Source organism: Calliopsis andreniformis, chromosome 8 (genome assembly GCF_051401765.1).
Source record: "Calliopsis andreniformis isolate RMS-2024a chromosome 8, iyCalAndr_principal, whole genome shotgun sequence".
In the NCBI taxonomy this organism is placed as follows: Eukaryota; Metazoa; Arthropoda; class Insecta; order Hymenoptera; family Andrenidae; genus Calliopsis; species Calliopsis andreniformis.
The window spans coordinates 9,540,357-9,559,101 of record NC_135069.1 but is presented as its reverse complement, the minus strand read 5'-3'; the positions used below and the strand labels follow the sequence as shown (position 1 = coordinate 9,559,101).

Sequence of the window (18,745 nt, the reverse complement as noted above, 5' to 3'; positions counted from 1 at the left end):
TGGTACTGCAATAAATAGTTTCAATATATCCTTTACTCGCTACAAATATACATCTCAAGAATAGTTACTAGGAATAATCTTACACAGAAATCAATTAAACTTAAAATCAATAAATACGTTGACAGCACGTGTTTATTTTATTAGAAGAAAATCTCAATAGAAAGCAAACAGTAACTCCAAAAATTGTCGAAAATCTGGGACCAAGGGGTGAGTTTATAGCGAGTAAATATTATATATTGAAATCCATAGCAATTTGATGATTGTGCCAAGTTACATCAATTTGTTGCAGTCATGGATAACATAATTGCAGTAGTTCATGTTATCGAAACGACGCAACGTGTAAATATTTCTTCGCAATACGAAAACGTATCATTTAAACAAAAGGAGAGAGAATACTAGATGTAGAAGGTAGATCACGCTGAATCCTGAGCAAATCGTGCCAGGTCCTCTACCTCTAACGTTCTCTTCGCGAAGCGACAAATACTCTTGACAGGCGTTACGTATTTCTCGACGCGAGTCAGTGTGTGAAACTTCATGCAAATTGGGATCTAATAGTCAATATCCAGTGCTTGGAGGAACGGTTGAATCGAACCCTCATCCTCGCAGTCAGGGATGAGCTTTCCTTTGTATTTGACACAGGAATCGGCGCACTTCTGGCCCAGGAAGTAGGGACCGAACATTTTTTTGCACTGGGCACAGTTTCTTATGCAGACACCTACGAGTTTTAGTCGAGATGTTAATTTCTTATGTTATATAATATGGGCAGATATAATGGAGAAAATTGTAATATTCAACTTACCGATGGCTCGATCGAAAGGAGTGCCTCCTGCTGCGAACGTGATCATAGCAGAGGCAACAAGAATTACCAATAATACGCGAACAGATGAATTCATGTCTGAAACAAATATGGGATGCATATTAGCTTATAGGTTTCATACATTTATTTTAAAGAAATGATTTGCCACTAATTTGGGATTAACTTTACATTTATATGAATTAAAAGGGGACCTCACATAATGAGTTTTAAAATTTGAAGTTCGAGAAGTATTTAAGTATAGTAAAAAATGAATGGAACAAAACTTTTGCTTCGCTAGAAAACAAAATCTCCTTATTGCTTTATTGTGCATTGAAGTACAAATTATGTGTGAAAGAAGTAAAAGTTATATTATACTATGAAGTACATAGATTTAAGATATTGAAAGTGTACGATATTTTCAACATAATTTTTTTCTACGTTTGTTTAAAAAGTATTGAGTGTATAAATTAACTTGGTGATTTTAGATTGACCCGATTCTAAAGTCTATTTTCAATTCGAATATTTTCCCATGTTTTGGCACTTGTAAGAGTATAATGCGAACGTAATTCAATATTTTTTATCATAAACGTTAGATGAATGTATCAACAAGTTTCTATTCGTATGGCACAGTATTTTCAAATTTTGTCCTTGATTACTACATAGTCTTTTGTTCGTAATGCAATTAGTACACATTAATTAATTAATTGACTTATGTCAAAAAGTTTGCCAGTGGTAGAAACACTAAGTCTTGACATTGTATTGCAAGTTCTATGTATTTTGTACATACTTGAACGATAAGTGCTAATGTGCTTTAATCAAAGTTTGCATTTTTCTTAAGAGGGTAACACAACTAATATCCATATAGAAAACAACAATAAGAATTCTTCATTTTTTGAATGCTATTAGTTACAAAATGCTTCAACTTTTACTATTTGAAACAATCGTAAAAAATTTCACACTCTTCCACAACTTCTTCAAATCGACTAAAAATTCATTCGATCAATTACTAAAATTCACTCAAAACAGTGAAGAAATGTTTAAATATTGAATCCTCACAGATGACATTAATTTCTTTAAAGGTAACAGTTTCGTCCAATCTCTGAAAAGCAATCCACCAAAAAATCGAAACAGAAGTAATTCCCGTCGCGCCATAAAGGTAAATAAATAAACGCACGGCGAGTGAACACTATGATTCATTGGTCCATACCGATGAACAGAACCAACAGGATCTGAAAGCGGCAAGATAGCAACGCTCGATACCGTACGCTTCGTTAGCCATTTAAACCAGTGTAAAAATTCACCTGTAAGTTTCCAGTACTATGCGAGTCCTAGTGAAGGTAGAGCTAACAGGATACAGGTACCTTGCGTTCGCTAGCCTCGGGCAGGATGCACGGCTCAAAGCCGTCTCGATATCATATTCACTTTCCTCAATTAATTACCGGTCTCGTGCGCGTATCGATAAGGAAGACGGAGAGACGGAGACGGAGATGGCGAGAGACATCCATGAACTTTCAGGGATAACTCGGGCGTCGAAGTCGTTGCAGCGGCTAACTGCAGCTCGGGTATGCTCCTACAAGTCGCTGGGCACCAGGCGTCGAGCGAGAAACCGTGTGTAACGCGAGAGACACGCAGCAAAGGCAAAACGCGCGACTGGCAAAGGTGTACTTATTTAATAAGTCCGAATTATCCTTCTGTCCCGTGGACGTCGATATTTATCGCCCGAAGGCGGCTGTGTCTCTTTGGTATCTCACTCGGGCGCCTGACTATTCCCTACGTCGGTGGTCACCGTTTCTTTCAGTCATCTGTCTTTTTTTTTTTGTATATCGTCATTTATAACCGGAATCCCCTCATCGTGCTTCCGCGTTCTCCTTAACGGCCACATTGTGAACACATAAAGATAATAAATATGGATGGAAGGTGTCTCTTATCTCTCCGTCTCGTCGTCGGTCTCTCTCTCTCGTCTCTCCAGGAAGCACTTGAAGATTCAAGACCAAGGACCAATCGATCGATCGATCGTTGCCGCGCGGCCCGATGTTAACGCACGATCGTGGAAACGGCGACATTGCAGATCGACGGACCTAGGCGCGACGTGATCGGTCTACAGAATTTCGTGATCGGCCGAGCCGATCGGAGCTCGCTCGCGGCGCGTAATCGTCTCACACGAAAATGCGTTTTCTATCAAACGGAGCTTGTATTTACCTGGTCGGTTTGTGGTTGGATCGAGCCGAGGCTGCTGGAATTGTTAAGACCAGACGAATGACACTGAGCACTGTACGATGACGGCCTTATATATCCGTAGAGGCCAGATTCATCCCTCGGACGAGGGAAACCCCGCTGCCTATCTTACCTTAATTCAATTCCTTCGATTTCCTGCACTCGGAATCGTGAAACGCTCTGATGGGATTCCTGCGGAAATTTCGATCGATCGAGACGCAGCGCAGCTATAATTGCTTCAAGAAGACAGACCTTTGCGAACGGAAGTCGGTGCTCTTACCGTCGCCGCTGGCATTTCGCGGGAACGCGTTTCAGGGGTTTAGGTTGAGCTGTTAGAGTTGTTAGACCAATGTGCTTATTTCAGTATTTTATTACCGAGATGTTCGAGATGATAAGTAGATCTACTTGCTCCGAGTCTGACCTTGAGCTGACGTGGTGGCGGTAAAGTGGCATGGTTCGCAGGACCACGGTGACTTTATTCCAGAAAATGGTTCATAACGATATAGGGTAAAGGCATTTAATATCGTGTAGTGAAATAAAATTGCTCTTATTTGAAAAATAATTCATGGTCTGTGTTTAATTTATCTCGGATTTGGAGCAGCAATTCTTTGTTTCATCTATGCTAGCAGAACGAGATTATTGATCTCTAAAGATTGTCAGTTACGATTAAAAAAAGCGAAAAATCAAAAATCAGGACCTGAAACGTTAATATATTATTGTCTGATTGTCAAATATTGATTAATTTTTCATTTTTAATTTTATGCCTTATAAATATTTTACAGGCACTTTGACAATCTTTTTTTACAAAATCTTTAGAAAGTGTTTTTAGGATATGAACAAAGAAATGCACTTTCGTAATACTTTTATAATACTTCAAAATGTTCATACGTACACGTAACTCGTCTAAAACCTCAATAAACAGTTCTTGTATTTAGTAAAAATCTTGGAACTAATTAAGTTGCTCAGACATATTACTAATCAAATATTCCTAGTAAATAACACGTTTGCAAAGCATTGAAACTTACCTTCTCTCAATGAAATATGAAACTGTTATGATTATGTACATTTTTCCACTATCAAAATTCACTGAAATGCTTATCTTCTGCTAAATGTTAAAGAAAATACATTACAAATGTAATATATTTCTCTAGATGTGCTTGACTACTGACTAATTGTAAGTTCGTTAGTAACAGACATCAATATTTATTTCATGAATGGTCCTTACCCTAAAAGAAATTAATACCTTCCAGTTATTTGTTCGTTTCTATGACATGGATATTTCTTAAATGAATGTCCATAGATTTTGTACATGAATATCCATAAATATTCCGAATATCTGTGCGTGAAAATATCTGTGGATATTTTTCACAGTAAATTAATATAATCAGTTGAATTAACTTAAGTACTGTGACCGCACCACACTAGCTAAGAGTTAATTATCGACTAGTGTACATAGTTAGACCGAAGTTATAATTACTATTTCATTCCACGGTCAGCTATCGATTCACTTTTCACGTTCTAATTCAAAACGACGCGTGTCAGAGATATTAATAAGAAGGTCTCAGATCGATTTCGCTATTTTCTCTTTTCTTGCGCTACCATATCAACTTTCTTACGTGGAGAGCTGTATTCTAAGGACCAAAAGTTCTTGTACATGAGCGGCGAATTGTCTCTGGCTTTAATCCGTTTATCGATATCCTCATTCAACCGCGAAACACGAGTTTTCTTGTTCAAGACCGTGGACAATGCGTCGTACGTGTCTTCTTTGCTTTGGACATCCTTTCTTTCGCGATATCCTTCGACGTCAGCATCCTTCTCTAGATTCCTAGCAGCATCTTCCGTGAAGCACTGGGACAGAAATTTTTCCGCCTTCTCGAATCGAGGAGCACCTTTCTTCTTACTTTTCTTGAAAACGAATTTCATGACATCTTCATCCTTATCTTTATCGGAATTATCATTTTCAATGTACTTCGCGAATGTGTTAATCCGATTGCTCGAACTCGATAAGTAATCAAAACCATCACGCCCCTCGGCTGAATCTTCTCGCTTACCTGCCTGTTCAGTAGGCGCATTATCACTTTCAGATCCATTAAAGGAACCTGGAACTCGTTTCCTGATCTTTCTATAAATGGCTCGCGTTTCCTTTTCGAGCAGCTCCAGCTTTTTCATTATTGGATCGTCCTTAAGAAATTCGTCTAAATTGAACGGTTTTCTGTACTCGTTTATGTCGAAAATAGATTCTAATTCCATAGTAGAATTGCTCTCTTGCTCCACCTCCCTCGAATTTTCTCGTGACTCAAGTCCTTCAACCCTTCCTAAAGTTCCCTCTAATTCATGCTTCAGTTTCTTCAAGTCTTTCGATACTTCTATTTTGTCACTTTCCTCAGATTCATTAACCTTTGAAGACTCTGAAGATTTTGCACGTTCTCTTGCTTCTACGTCGATGAATTCAACATCTTGTTGTTTTATATTTTGCTCACTCTTGCGACGATCTTCTTCGTCCAAACTTTCTTCTCTTATATCAGAGTAATCTGGTACATCCACGTATGGAATTTTATCAGGATCATATACTGGCATGTCTGACGTGGTTTCCTTGATGCTTCTTTGATGATCTTCTATATTAGTGTAGATCTTGTCCACTTGCTCCTTAATCGTGAGTACAGTCGATTTTTGATCAACAAGTGGTACCTCAGATTCTTTTGCTGGTAGCGATCGTTCGATGGCACTTTCAACATTTTCTTCTGACAGATTTTCGTTGCTCTTTGAATATTCAAATTTTCGAGGAGCATCAGATAAATCATCACCATCATCGTTATCGTCATATTTTTCGTTCTCATTGAGGTTTTGTGTATGTGCCAACACAGGTTTATTAAGGTCACTCACTTCTGAATTCTCCGAATCGTTGCATTTAAGAATAACTGGGGCATAATTGTGCTTACTGGATTCCCTTGACAAAGCTTCGATTTTAGAGCTTACATGCGGTCTCTTGAACATGTCCAGTACTCGTTTACTGAGCACGTTTCCAAAGTTCAAGTTCATGTCCTTTGCTAACTTGAGGCTGAGTTGTTTCTCGTAAGTTAGCTCTGGATGGCGATAGAATCTGTTTGGAGGAATTTGTTCGTTGAGATCTGTGTTATCTAACTCTTTATTCATTGCGCGTTTCGAGCGTTTAGGAGTAGTTCTTTTCTTCTGATTAATTAATTTTTTAAGTGGTTTGGTAGTCAATTTAATTTTTCGTTTGATGGATTGTTTTGTAATATTTGTAATTTTTTTTATCGTTAAATCTGAGTTCTGAGTAGTATCACTTCCAGTGATTATATCGTCAGAACTAACGTTATTTAAATTATTATTAATTGACAGTCCTGTAATGTTGCTAGGAAAGAATTTTTCATCCTTGTTTGACTGTTTCTTCTGTTTCTCGATGGCTTTTAAAGATGCTTGTTTGGGTAGTATTTCAGTGTAACTCAAATTTGAAGCAGTCTTATTTTTCATTTGGTTGATTTCAATATTCTGAAAATTTGAATTTTTTTTATTACTATAAAAATAATTAGCAATTTTTAAATAAGAGAATATTAATGTCAAAAAGCTACATGTAAAATAGTATAATATAAAGATCCTAATTTTAATGTACCTCTCAGGGTATAAATTCCAATAAAACGTAATATGGAAATTTTTTTATTTTCACAGTTTATCCTTTCGTACTTACACAAGACTCCATTAAAGTCATGATTGTCAGACTTAAGAATTTCCTTGTCAATTTTGACAAATAGGTAAAATCATACGAATACATAGTGAACTGCAACTTTGTGAATATTGTCTTTGATTTTCTTTCAATTATTCATCAAATATGAAATATGAGCACTTATGTGTGGTTTATACCTCTTTCATATTAGTAGCATATTGCACATGCAAACTATATAATTTACTGTAGTGGAATTTTTATCATGCAATTTTTGATTTCTACGTACTTGATACATCCTCCACCAGATCAATTTCTAGAAACTTTTCGTTGAGTAACAATGAATTTCCATTGTGGTATGTAAATATCAATATAATAGATTCATTTAATATGATGTACTTTTTTAGTTTACTATATAAGTATTTTTATTAGGAAGAAAATTTTCTTTTGAATTAAAATACGTGAATTTAATAATCTTCCATCAAGAAATGTATAAGTAGTGTAAATTATTAGAAAAGAAGTTAGGATGTCAAAGCTTACAAACATACCCAGTAGCTTAACAAAGATTTTTCACGCAAATCAGAGCAAAATGTATCTATTTATTGTTAGTGACATTCTTTATTCGTGGCACCTGCTCTTTTATAAAATCATCACTTTTCTACTTTCTTCCTCAGATATAACATTCTTTTTATAAATAATACATAGTGACGACGTTCAAGCTTTTCTTGTAACATTTTGGGTCGAATTATTCAAAGAGAGGAGAATTCACAAAACTGATGGAACTTCCCAGAAATGGCACTCTTGTTAAAGTGACTTTATTCATTCGTGATACTTATGTACAAAATACAATGTATAAACAGGGGTTGGGTGTACAATGGCTCAGAAATCGTTTTCTCAATAGTTTCCTGTGCACTGGCGAAGAATTTGTCGGAAAAGTAGCATAGCTGTAATTATCAGCCTGTTCCCTGAGCCACCGTGCACACTTATTTACATAATATAGGTAACGCAATAACTGTTAAAGCAATCTAAACTATATTCTTGTATACCAAACTCACTCTTCACACCATCACGCCCTTCTTGTTCACAATTTATATTTAAGATAAATGATACGCCTAGGATAACGATAGATAGTAAATATTATGTATAGGTATATGATAACGTACGTAACGGGAATGTTTCACAACATAAATTATTTTGTGATGTACTGATATGAACTCTCTAAAATACTTTGTTAAAAATGTAACTTACAGTTTAGTGTCCATGCCTTCATAATTTAAATATTACGTATACAAAACGCCTATTTTTACTGTGATCTATTCTCACTTCGTAGATCAATAAACGTGGGTACTTATTTTGTTTCATTACATATGAAAATTGGTGTTTGTTAATGTACTAATCATTAGTATTGCTCATTGGTTAAAACTTTGTCGTATAAAAAAAAAATTCCTCGAATTGAGCATTCATGATTTTAAATATGGTTCTAGTTAACCACACAGTTATTACTTGTAGACGTATTTGTGTGCTGTGTAGTGTTTGATGATTCGTAATATGATCAAAAGGGTGACGATATTTTATTGAAAAGTAAATCGAAAATATTTATACCTAATGTAATATATATTTTCTAGAAGATTTAGTTACTTAAAAAAAAAGTTTCATTTAAGAGGTTTCTGTAGAATATTATTTTTATTAAATGAAGTTTAAAGTAGTTATTTATGAAATTAAAGAAGTACTCAGTATTGTCGCCATGCATTAATGATTAAAGTAGAGCAATGAATTTGTAGACATTTGATACTTAAGTTTTATGAATGAAAGAATATGAAAAAATTATTTGGTCTAAGAAATGGTCAGGATAGTGACGACTTTTTGACAAGAATATACTGCAGCATAAGAATAGCAAAGAAGAATAGACTCTTGAAGAATTGAAGTGAAAGAGTGCAGTAAATAAATATACAACTCTGTATAAAATATAATAAAATGCATAAATGCATGTTCAAACTTTCTTCAAACATTCTTCAAACAAATCAGCTTCGTTTTATATTTTCGATTTATTTCTCAACCGACAAATTTTTCTTCTCGATATTATTACAAATTTCAAAACACTATATTCTACATGTAATTTCTAGTATGAAGTGTGTAGGCAGTGGCTTAAAATGAAATATCTTGTATGATAGTACGAGGGTGAATCAAACAACTCATAGTATTCGTCTTTCAAGGTGGCACAGATTCAACACAGTAAGAAAAGTTAATAAATATTATTAAGAAATGAAACTTATACTGCAGCATGAACCACTCTTCATTATTTAGACAAAACAAGCTTGTTTCTATGCATACAGTTATTTTCCAATAAATGTTACATTTATTAATTTAAATAATATTGTAACTGTGATTTAAAATTCGAATTGACATCATTTCTTGCATATCTTGCACGTTTCTTAAACAGAACAAAATACTTTTCAATTTGATTTTATAATTTAGTATTGTTTTACTAAGAAAAATATATTCCTTTTAGTAGTGCATTTAGTTACTCAAGTTAAACCTTTTTTCTGTTAAAATTATATCACTACGAACTTCATAACGACATTGTAATATTTTACCCTCTAAATATTGTACCATTGACCCATTTCAAATATTTTCGATATTTTTTCCTATCATGTGCTCCCTGCACTTTCTTTCACACTCAAGGTTTTTTATAAATAAATAAGCAATCACAGTGGAACTATAATAGGTTTAAAAAGTAAACAGAGACATTTTTTCAAATTCAGAAACTCGATAATTCACCCTCGTCTATCAATATTCGAGATTCTGTCGATGGTGCTGGATTACTTTCTGAATCCCAGATACGAAGCAATGCCATTAATACTCTCAAAGAATAGTCGTAATATCTGCTCTCTGTTGTAGTGTTTCTGCGCCTTCTCTGGTCTCGCCGAGCGTCTTGGCACATCAAGCAAGTGCTCCTCCACCAATCGCTATAGTACAGTACAATAGATATACATTGTGGGTGCTAGTGCTCTGTAATCCTTCGTAGGAAATTGTGGGACATTGTTGGGGCCTTCTGTTTCTCGTTATCACGAATTTGCAATTAGTATCGGTGTACTAACACGTTCTTCTCGTCGATCAATTGCGGGTTGATAAATAATGGGTTTAGCAGTATACTTGATCCAAAATGAAATTGTATCTGCTTTGACAGAGGAGAAGACTAGACGTCAAACATAACTAAAAGCGCTGTCGGTTATCACTAGATAGCTACGTGCTGCTGCTATGTACATCGTGTGCATCTCGTTGTTACCACCTGTTAAGACTTAACGAGTACGAGTAATAAATTAACAGTTGTCAACGTGGGGGAAAGTAAGAAGAAAGGGGGATACAATTCTGTTACATGGAAAGGTGTGTTTAGAGAAAAGTAAAAATGTGCGAAGCTGTAAGAATAAAAAGGAGTTAACTTTCATTGCACACTGAGGAGGTACGATACTCAAATGCAACGATCACTTTCTAACGAGTCTTTACCATTGAGACCGTGGTCAATACTTTACGGAATATTAATGATTAAAGTAGCTCCATGGGCCTTCTTAAAAGATTAGAACTTTTGAAATCTCTGCGTCTTCAAATATTTAAATGTTAAATTTTGAAATTCACAAATGTTTAAGTATCTATTTGTTTTTAATTTCTTGAATACTAAAATATCTAAATTCTAGAAGAGGTGAATTTCCGAGTTTTCAAGCTTTCAAATATTAAAATTTTACAAATTTTGAATCTGGAAAGAAGATAAAGAGTATAGAACAACTATAATGATAAATTTCTTGTGAATCAAGTTGCCATGTGCTTTAAAAACAGAGTATTAACATCTATTGTTTAACGAGTTCTACAAACTGGTGAAAACTTATTAAATAGTGATTCTTGCATTTAAAAACAGTTAAATGAATAAATGTGATAAAAACAGTTAATTATTTGACTTGAATTAAATGTGTATTGCAATAAATATACACCATCAAAGAATATTGATGTAATGGTCTTTTTTAGATAGGCTCTATGCAATAATCAGTATCTAATAGTACAAATGTGTCTAAAATGTAATTAAATATTTAATTTAGAACAGTCATGAGTTTTTTAAAATATTAAATCACACATTTGATGTACAACTATTTGTGCAACTGTTTTGAAAATTAAAATGGTATATATTGAATTTTATTCGTTTCAAGAATTCGTTGTTTGATTATTTCTAAAGTACGAAGCAGAATTTTCATCAAATGAATTTACGAGTGATAAAAGTTATATGAGAATACAAAAATGTGCACGTTTCTAATGATATAAATATTAGAGTATTCGTCAGGTATTCGAACATATTCCACGCACGATGTTGTACTATCTATATGCTTACGTGTATCTATTTGCTATTAAATTATTCTAACATGGACCAACGATAACAAGTGGTCTTGAATGCAAGAGCCTTGTTCGCTTCACAACCATGTTAGTTAACGTGAAACGTGCAGTTATTCACATCGTCTAAACTGCGACACAGCACAGATACAATTAATCGCTACATTGTATCAATCAAAAACTCCAAAAGCAATTATTGAAAGCAATCGACGCGAGAAGTCCTTGTCCTATGTAAATCACGTAATAGTCGTATTTGCAACACGTACGTCTTCGCTGCATCGGCACTAATCACTGGCAAACGCACATAAACTTTTACGATTGTTTTATATACTTGCGTAGTAATTACCATTTAGAGTTTTACGTATGTTACAGTAATCGTGATAAATCGTAAATTGGAATCGTAAGGTGTCTGTAAACTAGGTAGTTCTTATAGTTAATTGTTTACCTCGACAATAAAAAAAAGAGAATATAAAATGTAAAAAACAACAAATCATTACGGTCAAATTATAACTTACATACGACTTAGTATCAGTCGAATATAAATCATAATTTTTGTTCGGTAATAAATTAAGAAATTACGGCAATTCTATGCGGTTTATGATTACTTGTGGGTCACTAGGGGATCTCTTCGATGTTACTGTATCCGTTTGTCTGCTATGTGTTTCTAAATTCGTTCGAAATGCAACATGCAGACGCTTCTAATTCACTATTCTACAGTACCGTAATGTGTCTCGAGTAAAGGGTGCCTAAGGGTCGTGCTTCTTGGCTCGTGGGCTGTTGCTGACTACGTGGTGGTGTTCGTCTAGACGGTCTCTAATTTAAGTCTAAAAAACACCCTTTTTACTTTCCCAATGGATGATACTGGTCTGCTAGATTACTCACGTATTGTACGTGATTCGGGGTGGGATAATCGGCCCATTTGCTCAAGTCCATGCCTGGCAGAACTCCGCTTCGACAAGGAACACGAGGGTTTCTGAAACATGAACGCTCATTTCAGTTTAGTAACATTATTCCAAAAACCTATTGTTTATCAATTTGTTAGTATCACAAAGTACATATCTTGTGGTGAGCGTAAAACAGTTTGAAAAATTGTCTTAATCTTGCGAAAAGAAGCACGTTTACTTCTCAAAACAATTTACTTTTTAGAAGTGATTGATTTTTAAGAAAAGCATGTTTCATTCTTGAGAAAGAAAAATTTGGTTTAAAAAATGTTGAAGGTAGTGATCTACTACTTTAACTTCAAATAGGACAAATCTATGATTTAAAAAAGAGAGAACAAACTTTATCTAGTTTTCTTCTTTTGTTTTCATTGTAATACTCTGATATCTCTTTACTAGGAAGCAGATCTGAACACCTTGGTTATCGTAAGATTGCAAGATAAACACTGTCAAGCTTGCGCAACATAGCCAAGCAGACAGGTGCCTCATTTAGGCTCCTCCTGTACTATCGATGTTACAATCAGCTGAAGTTACTTTCATTTACTGATTTCTTCGCACGATCTCAATCAATTCTCACGATGCAATCACTGATCGTTTCCACTCTTCGTGCCATCGCAAGAGGAGGATCCACATTGGTAGCTATTTCCCTGTTGCGTTAGCACAGGAATAACCTGTTAGATTAGCACTAGGTTCCCACAGACATCTTGCCCTTTATATATCGCAATAATTACGAGTTGGTGTATCATATACTCACATTTCGTGGTCAGGGAGCACCATGGGATAGATCTGTATGGTATCGATCAGGTCGGTGTTGTCGCAGATTACTTTGGCGAGCTTCACTTTTCGAAGCTCCTGCAGTTGTTCTAGAAGAAAACGAATACGAACGGTTTCAAAAATCGTACGTGCCGTTACACTTACTGTTTAGTCGATCGGTCATCAAGTCCTTGGATTAGGTGACTCAAGCCATTCGAGAGTCGATTCGAAAGGTTCTTACCGTGAGTGAAGGACGATGGTTGGTTCGGTAGCTCGTACCAAAATCGATCACCTCGACGAGAATAGCTAAATTGCGTGGCAATTATACAGGCGAAGGTTGGACCGAGCATACTACCCGGAAGTGGTCTCTCGGACACACCACCTGACCAAAGATCAACGTCAGCGGGATGCCTGGAAATCGAATGGCACCGTTAGTTCCGTGAATTGTATACTCGATTCGTGGATACGTAATCGTGTGTAATCTCAATGATTCATAGATTTAGCGCGTCGAGCTTCAAATTAGCATCCTGAAGTGTCTATGAATTATTGATGTGTTTATGCTCATGTTTTTGTGTTGAGTTATCTCTTCAACAGTCGTTCGAGTATAGAATTCTCTGACCTATTCGTAACATCCTGTAAGGTGTTTTTTAGTATTGTGTTTGTTTACTCACTCGAAGATGGAGCTGTATCGTCTGATAGTCTCGTTAGGCATGGAACCGAATAGTTCCTCAAAGGTGTCCGCCCAGGGAAGACCACAGAATTTCCTTATAAAAGAAAATAATCAAATGAGATTACTAATTTTTTGTTATATGTGGGCTCGTTCATGTTTGTAAAAATGTTAAATTATGAAAATCATTGTGGCATTTACTTCTTTATATTCTTCATTTTCAGTTTAGTTATTTATTTCTTTGAACGGTCTATGATTTAGGTAGCAAAGTATAAACTATAGACTTGAAGTTTATATGACAAAATTGACTGCATTGTATAGTATTTATATCTTGCCTTAAAATTCACTGTAGTTAGATTTTTATATTATATTTCTTAAGAAAGATATAAATAATTTGGGTATTAGTTTCAGATAAAAAGGAACTAATACAGCATTGTTATTACATTAATTCATATCGATATTTTACAATCCTAATGTGAATTATAAGATGTCTCCAGAATTTTAGAATCTAAATAATTCTCTGTGAACAAACTCGTGACTCACTGCAAGTTCTCTATTATTTTTACTACTTGTTACGATTATTCGAATGAACTGAAAGTTGCTTTCATATTTTTCAGAGACATTTGTGTACACTATCGTGCATAAATATTTGAACACTTTTATTGAAACATGTAAACTACACCAAGCAAAATTCTATGACATAGTTCTGGCTACAAATTTCATTTCAAATAACTATACAAGGTCTACAAATAGCAATGAAAATAAAATTTAACATCAGTTAGTAAAAATAAAAAAGTGTTGGTATTTCATAGATTTCCAATAATGTGAAAATGTCCAAATACTTATGCCCGATAATGAACATAATATTTTACTAATATTGGAGGAAAGAACCCACACAATTTTTACATACTATAAACTTATTACTAATTTTGTTCTGCAAGCTAATACCACAGAAATACTCAATATCGATTTAATGCCAAAATTCACCTAAATTCCATGTAACTTGGAATACCAAATTCACGACCACGTTGCATATTGAAGGAGACCAAGTCGAGTCCAAACTTAGCTCCAGCTTTTTTGAACAGGTGATTCGTAACCTAAAATTCAAAAAAATAAGACATTTTGTGCTTAGTTTCTTAAAAACGATAGAAAAAGATACACACTTCCTGCGTAATAGAGTCGTCCATAGCTTGCGCAACCTGGTTCATCAATCCCATAATGTATTCGTCAAAGACACCAGCACGATACAGGTCATAGGGCCTTCTGATTAAATCTGACAGTCTCTTTGAGGCTTCAAACAAATGAACGATAAATCGATTATTTTGAAGTTTCTTATCTTCAAAGGTTTTGGTTTAGTTTTTAAATATAACTCACCGATAAATTTGTGAGCTTTACTCCACCTTTCGACAGCTGTGGGTAGCAAGGAATGCCCGAATCTGAATGCTGCAGAAGCAAAAGCGTCGATTACAGCTGGATTCACGCTTTGGTCATAACCATCCCAGTATCCCTGTGTAAATGAAAGAATAGCTGCTTTTATATTAGCAATTTTTTTATTCTAATATTGTAAATTATCTCAATAGCTGAAACAATGTTGTATCAGGGGTTGAACAGATTTTTGATAATTTTTACTTTTGTTTCACAGGTTTCAATAATACTCGTAGTAGGATTTCTTTTGTTAAACTATAATTTAATACATATCTAACATTTTAGTATGAAGTTATTTTAACGATAGGCGATTGTTCTGATACTGTTTCAAAGAATTTTTATTGGCTGTTATGTAAAGTTGTTATGATCTTACGTTTTTCTCGAGGAGGAGGCCAAACTTCTCCATAACATCTTTCCCAAGTAAAATGGGCAGAAATTCGTTATAAGTGATATGTTGGATCTCCGCGATCACGATACGCCTCGCTTCCTGGAACAACGTCTCGTCGTCCCAGTGTGGATTTATTTTGTTCAATATTTTAGCCAATCTATTATGCTCGCGTGCCATTAAGGTGTGCATACATGTTAGCACCAGCTGCTCGTTGACTCGTATCTCACCTGAGGACAAAAGTCACGACACGTTTAGCAAGAGTATCGGTTGCTATCTTTCGAAAGTCCACTATTTTTCTGGACTGAAAAGTAGAACAACTGCATTCCACGGCTTGTAAACGTAAATCATAAAATGAATTGAATACATTTTCTCACAGTTTCTTCACTTCCTCTGTCAAATTAACTGGAACCAAGAGGATGCATATTTATTCTTGTTTTTATTTAGGATATACAAACTCTTTATGGCTTTCGCATTGTTCATCTCTAATTAAGTACAGCTGATCAGAAAATAGGCGCTACGAAGATTGTACAAGTATTTGTTATGAAATTTGGAAACTTTCGGTATTTTACGTAAAACATTCGACTTGGTGTAAAACAGAATAGCTTTTTGAAGGAGTAATAGAGTAAGGAGACAGGTGTGCGCAATTTTATCATGATAATTTTGAAAATACTATATCCTTCATGTAAGAAGATCTTTACTGTTTACTGAGTAGTATGTAATAATTTTTGCGAAACTATTATATATCTTACACAAATACTATTTAGTATTATTTATTTATACAAATACTTTTCTACTTTATTTAGTGAATATGAAAATACTTCAGTTCTGTCTGTGAAAAATCTAATATCATCGTATTCACTTATATTTTATGACCATCAATTTAAAGATTTTCAGTCTAAAGAATCGACGAATATATTTTTTCTTTGTACTGCTTTATTTGCTTATGCTTTGCCATTTTTCGTTTACTCTTGCTCGACTTATAAAAAACTTCACATAGTTTCTGCTCATTAGAAATATAGAAATCAAGTTAAACAGGTTTAGTGAAAGTTGCATGTTCAATGAAATACTTTTGCAATATTATTATGAACCATAATTCAGGGCCATCGAGATGCCAGCATAAAAATAATTAAGAGTAATATGTAGAAACTTCACAATTTTTCAGGCAAAAGTATGCAAAGAAATCTCAACATGTAAACTTATTTTTAGTTTTATGTTTACATTCATTTTATACTACTCCTCCTTTAATGGCCTTCATAATTTCCTGTCAATATCATCCCTAGTAATGTAAATTAATTTGTTTATAATCATACAAAGACTGGCATCCACATGAGTGATGTGGTACCCAAAAACGTCATCGAGCTGTATCCTAAAATGCAGCGTAAACAAATTTGGCAATACCTATATACGCACAGACATTATCCTTTTGCTGATCATGCCATCGACGTTATAAAGTCGTCGACCTTGGCTCAGAGCCACTCCCTTTTTCGCTCACACATCGCAATGAGACGCCGATAATTGTCCGATCGAACGGCTATCGACGTTCCTCGACTCGACGGTGCAGAATGCGAGAGTTCCAACAGAATTTCGACACTGTTCGCGCAGATAACACAGTATCTATTATCGTTGGCCCTGAAACCACGCCTGTCCTCGCCTCGATATTAATTGTTCACGATAGCGAGTGGCTGGGGTCACTGTAACGATTCATTTCTTTCCAGCCTCTATTTGATGATAGACACAGTGATATGCACCTTTGCATCAAGATTAAACGCTGACGACGCCAACGTTCTAATGCACGGCAGATACGAACCGCTGTAAACCATAGGTTATTGCACTTGTGCATTGCAATTGAATTGTTTCGTCTCGCGCACGCACGATTATCACGTAGGATATGCGCGATTTTCTGACTGGTTGAACACGACGTGGGAAAATCGTTTCTCGGTTGGTGAATGTGACGGGCGGTGTGAGATAGAATTGTAGGCAGTAATGACGTTTTTGTTACTCACAATGAGCTGCTCAGATCTCAAGTAGATGAACAGTGATTAGATTTGTCAGTGATTTGTAGGGTTGATCTCACTGTCGTAGGGATAATAATACTTATTGTTGGATGACGAAAAATGTTCAGCCTTTAGTGTGATAAAGCTATAGCACTTAGTTCTTCCGACTGTTTTATGAGGCATTCATTTCTTCCTTGAGAAGATTCTTCAATTGTAACTAAATATCGGGTTGAAACAAACGAATAATTCTTTGAATTGAGATATGTATCTCTTCACGAGACAATCTGATAATATCGATACTGATCTCAATTGATGTATTATGCCGAATATAATTAGGCACAGGAAAGATGCACCATCGAATTAAGGTTGCAATAATATACGCAGAGACTTACGAAATTTTTGGATTAAGAATTATTGGATTTGTACGTTCCAGTTTACAGAAATGTTTTATTGTTTGAATTAGAATTTAATTTTACTGAAAACTAGAGAAGAGTTGAATGTAAAAGTTGGATAAAAGAGGCATATAAAAGGAGTCTGCTACAGTCTAAGTATATGTGAACGAATCTATAAGTCACTGTAATTGCTTTTTAAACTAACTGCTTAAACCTTCTAATAATAAAAAGTGGAGTAAATCAGAATAACTTCTTAAATATACATCTATTCACTATTATTCAGAAACCATAGACAGTTCCATTGTTTTGTATAAATATAGCAACTTCGACGATAAAGTTGAAAAATCTACAATAAGTGAAATCGGAAAGTGATCGGTCTTATGACTGTCATTTAATAGTTTATATTCCAGTTTGATGGATATTTGAGAATTTGTTTAACTAGAATTAGAAAATATATCAATTAAAACCTTTTTATGTTATCTACGAATTTTTAAAAAATATCTTTTCGACAAAAATAGGGATTTATTCAAAGTTATAGCAATTCTGTTAGGAGCAATTTTCAAAAAATTGCTTTTATATGACGATCATAAAATCAGCAGCTGTAGTTCTTGGAAATGAAAGAGTGTATTGGAAAAGCATTGGGAAACCAATGGATGTGATTAATGTTCGGACTAGAAGAAATAAAAAATACTAAAAAAAGAAAAATAGAATATTTCAGCGTTTGAAAAAGAAATTACAAGTTTCATGACAAAGTTAGCTTCTCTTTTATCTCGTAAAAGTGAAATTTTGGTAATGTCTGCTTAGTTCTAGTTCAAACGAGAAAAGGGTATCTACTGAAGATACTTGCCAAGGTGCGAGTAACTTGAATGATAATTTTGTTGAAATATTGTGTTGTCTGATTCTAAAAATATCGTTTTGAGAGAAGAAGAAGCGCATTTAAACTAACAGAGCATTCCCACTTCTACTTTGCACATTACAACGTTTATAGAAACTCGTAGCACTGCCAATTTTTTAAATTCGTCCATGATACTTTAGAATTATGTTCTTGAGATTAAACACTATGAGGACATACAAAAATTACTCAACTTCTCTCAACTGTTAAACCATAAAAATTCCTTAAATTCA

The 18,745-nt window shown here is 34.7% G+C and overlaps 2 protein-coding genes across 2 annotated transcripts in view; both read right to left on the bottom strand.

Annotated features, from left to right (window-relative positions):
• Positions 1 to 545: 545 nt before the first annotated feature.
• Eh (Eclosion hormone) lies at positions 546 to 3,026 on the bottom strand. The gene is made up of 3 exons (XM_076382779.1): positions 2,996 to 3,026; positions 800 to 895; positions 546 to 715 (listed from the first exon to the last, which is right to left on the bottom strand). The coding sequence occupies exons 2-3, from the start codon at positions 891 to 893 to the stop codon at positions 549 to 551; spliced, it is 261 nt and encodes an 86-aa protein (XP_076238894.1). The 5' UTR covers positions 894 to 895; positions 2,996 to 3,026; the 3' UTR covers positions 546 to 548.
• Positions 3,027 to 4,585: 1,559 nt separating this feature from the next.
• Positions 4,586 to 18,745, bottom strand: part of Cysu (peroxidase homolog) — a 28,665-nt gene continuing 14,505 nt past the window's right edge. Inside the window, exons 8-18 of the mRNA XM_076382820.1 lie at positions 15,220 to 15,461; positions 14,796 to 14,928; positions 14,585 to 14,712; positions 14,409 to 14,518; positions 13,426 to 13,518; positions 12,996 to 13,165; positions 12,756 to 12,864; positions 11,908 to 12,036; positions 9,468 to 9,655; positions 7,681 to 7,801; positions 4,586 to 6,545 (exon numbers count right to left, since the gene is read on the bottom strand). Coding sequence (XP_076238935.1) covers positions 4,586 to 6,545; positions 7,681 to 7,801; positions 9,468 to 9,655; positions 11,908 to 12,036; positions 12,756 to 12,864; positions 12,996 to 13,165; positions 13,426 to 13,518; positions 14,409 to 14,518; positions 14,585 to 14,712; positions 14,796 to 14,928; positions 15,220 to 15,461 — 3,383 coding nt within the window. The remainder of the gene's footprint in view (positions 6,546 to 7,680; positions 7,802 to 9,467; positions 9,656 to 11,907; positions 12,037 to 12,755; positions 12,865 to 12,995; positions 13,166 to 13,425; positions 13,519 to 14,408; positions 14,519 to 14,584; positions 14,713 to 14,795; positions 14,929 to 15,219; positions 15,462 to 18,745) is intronic.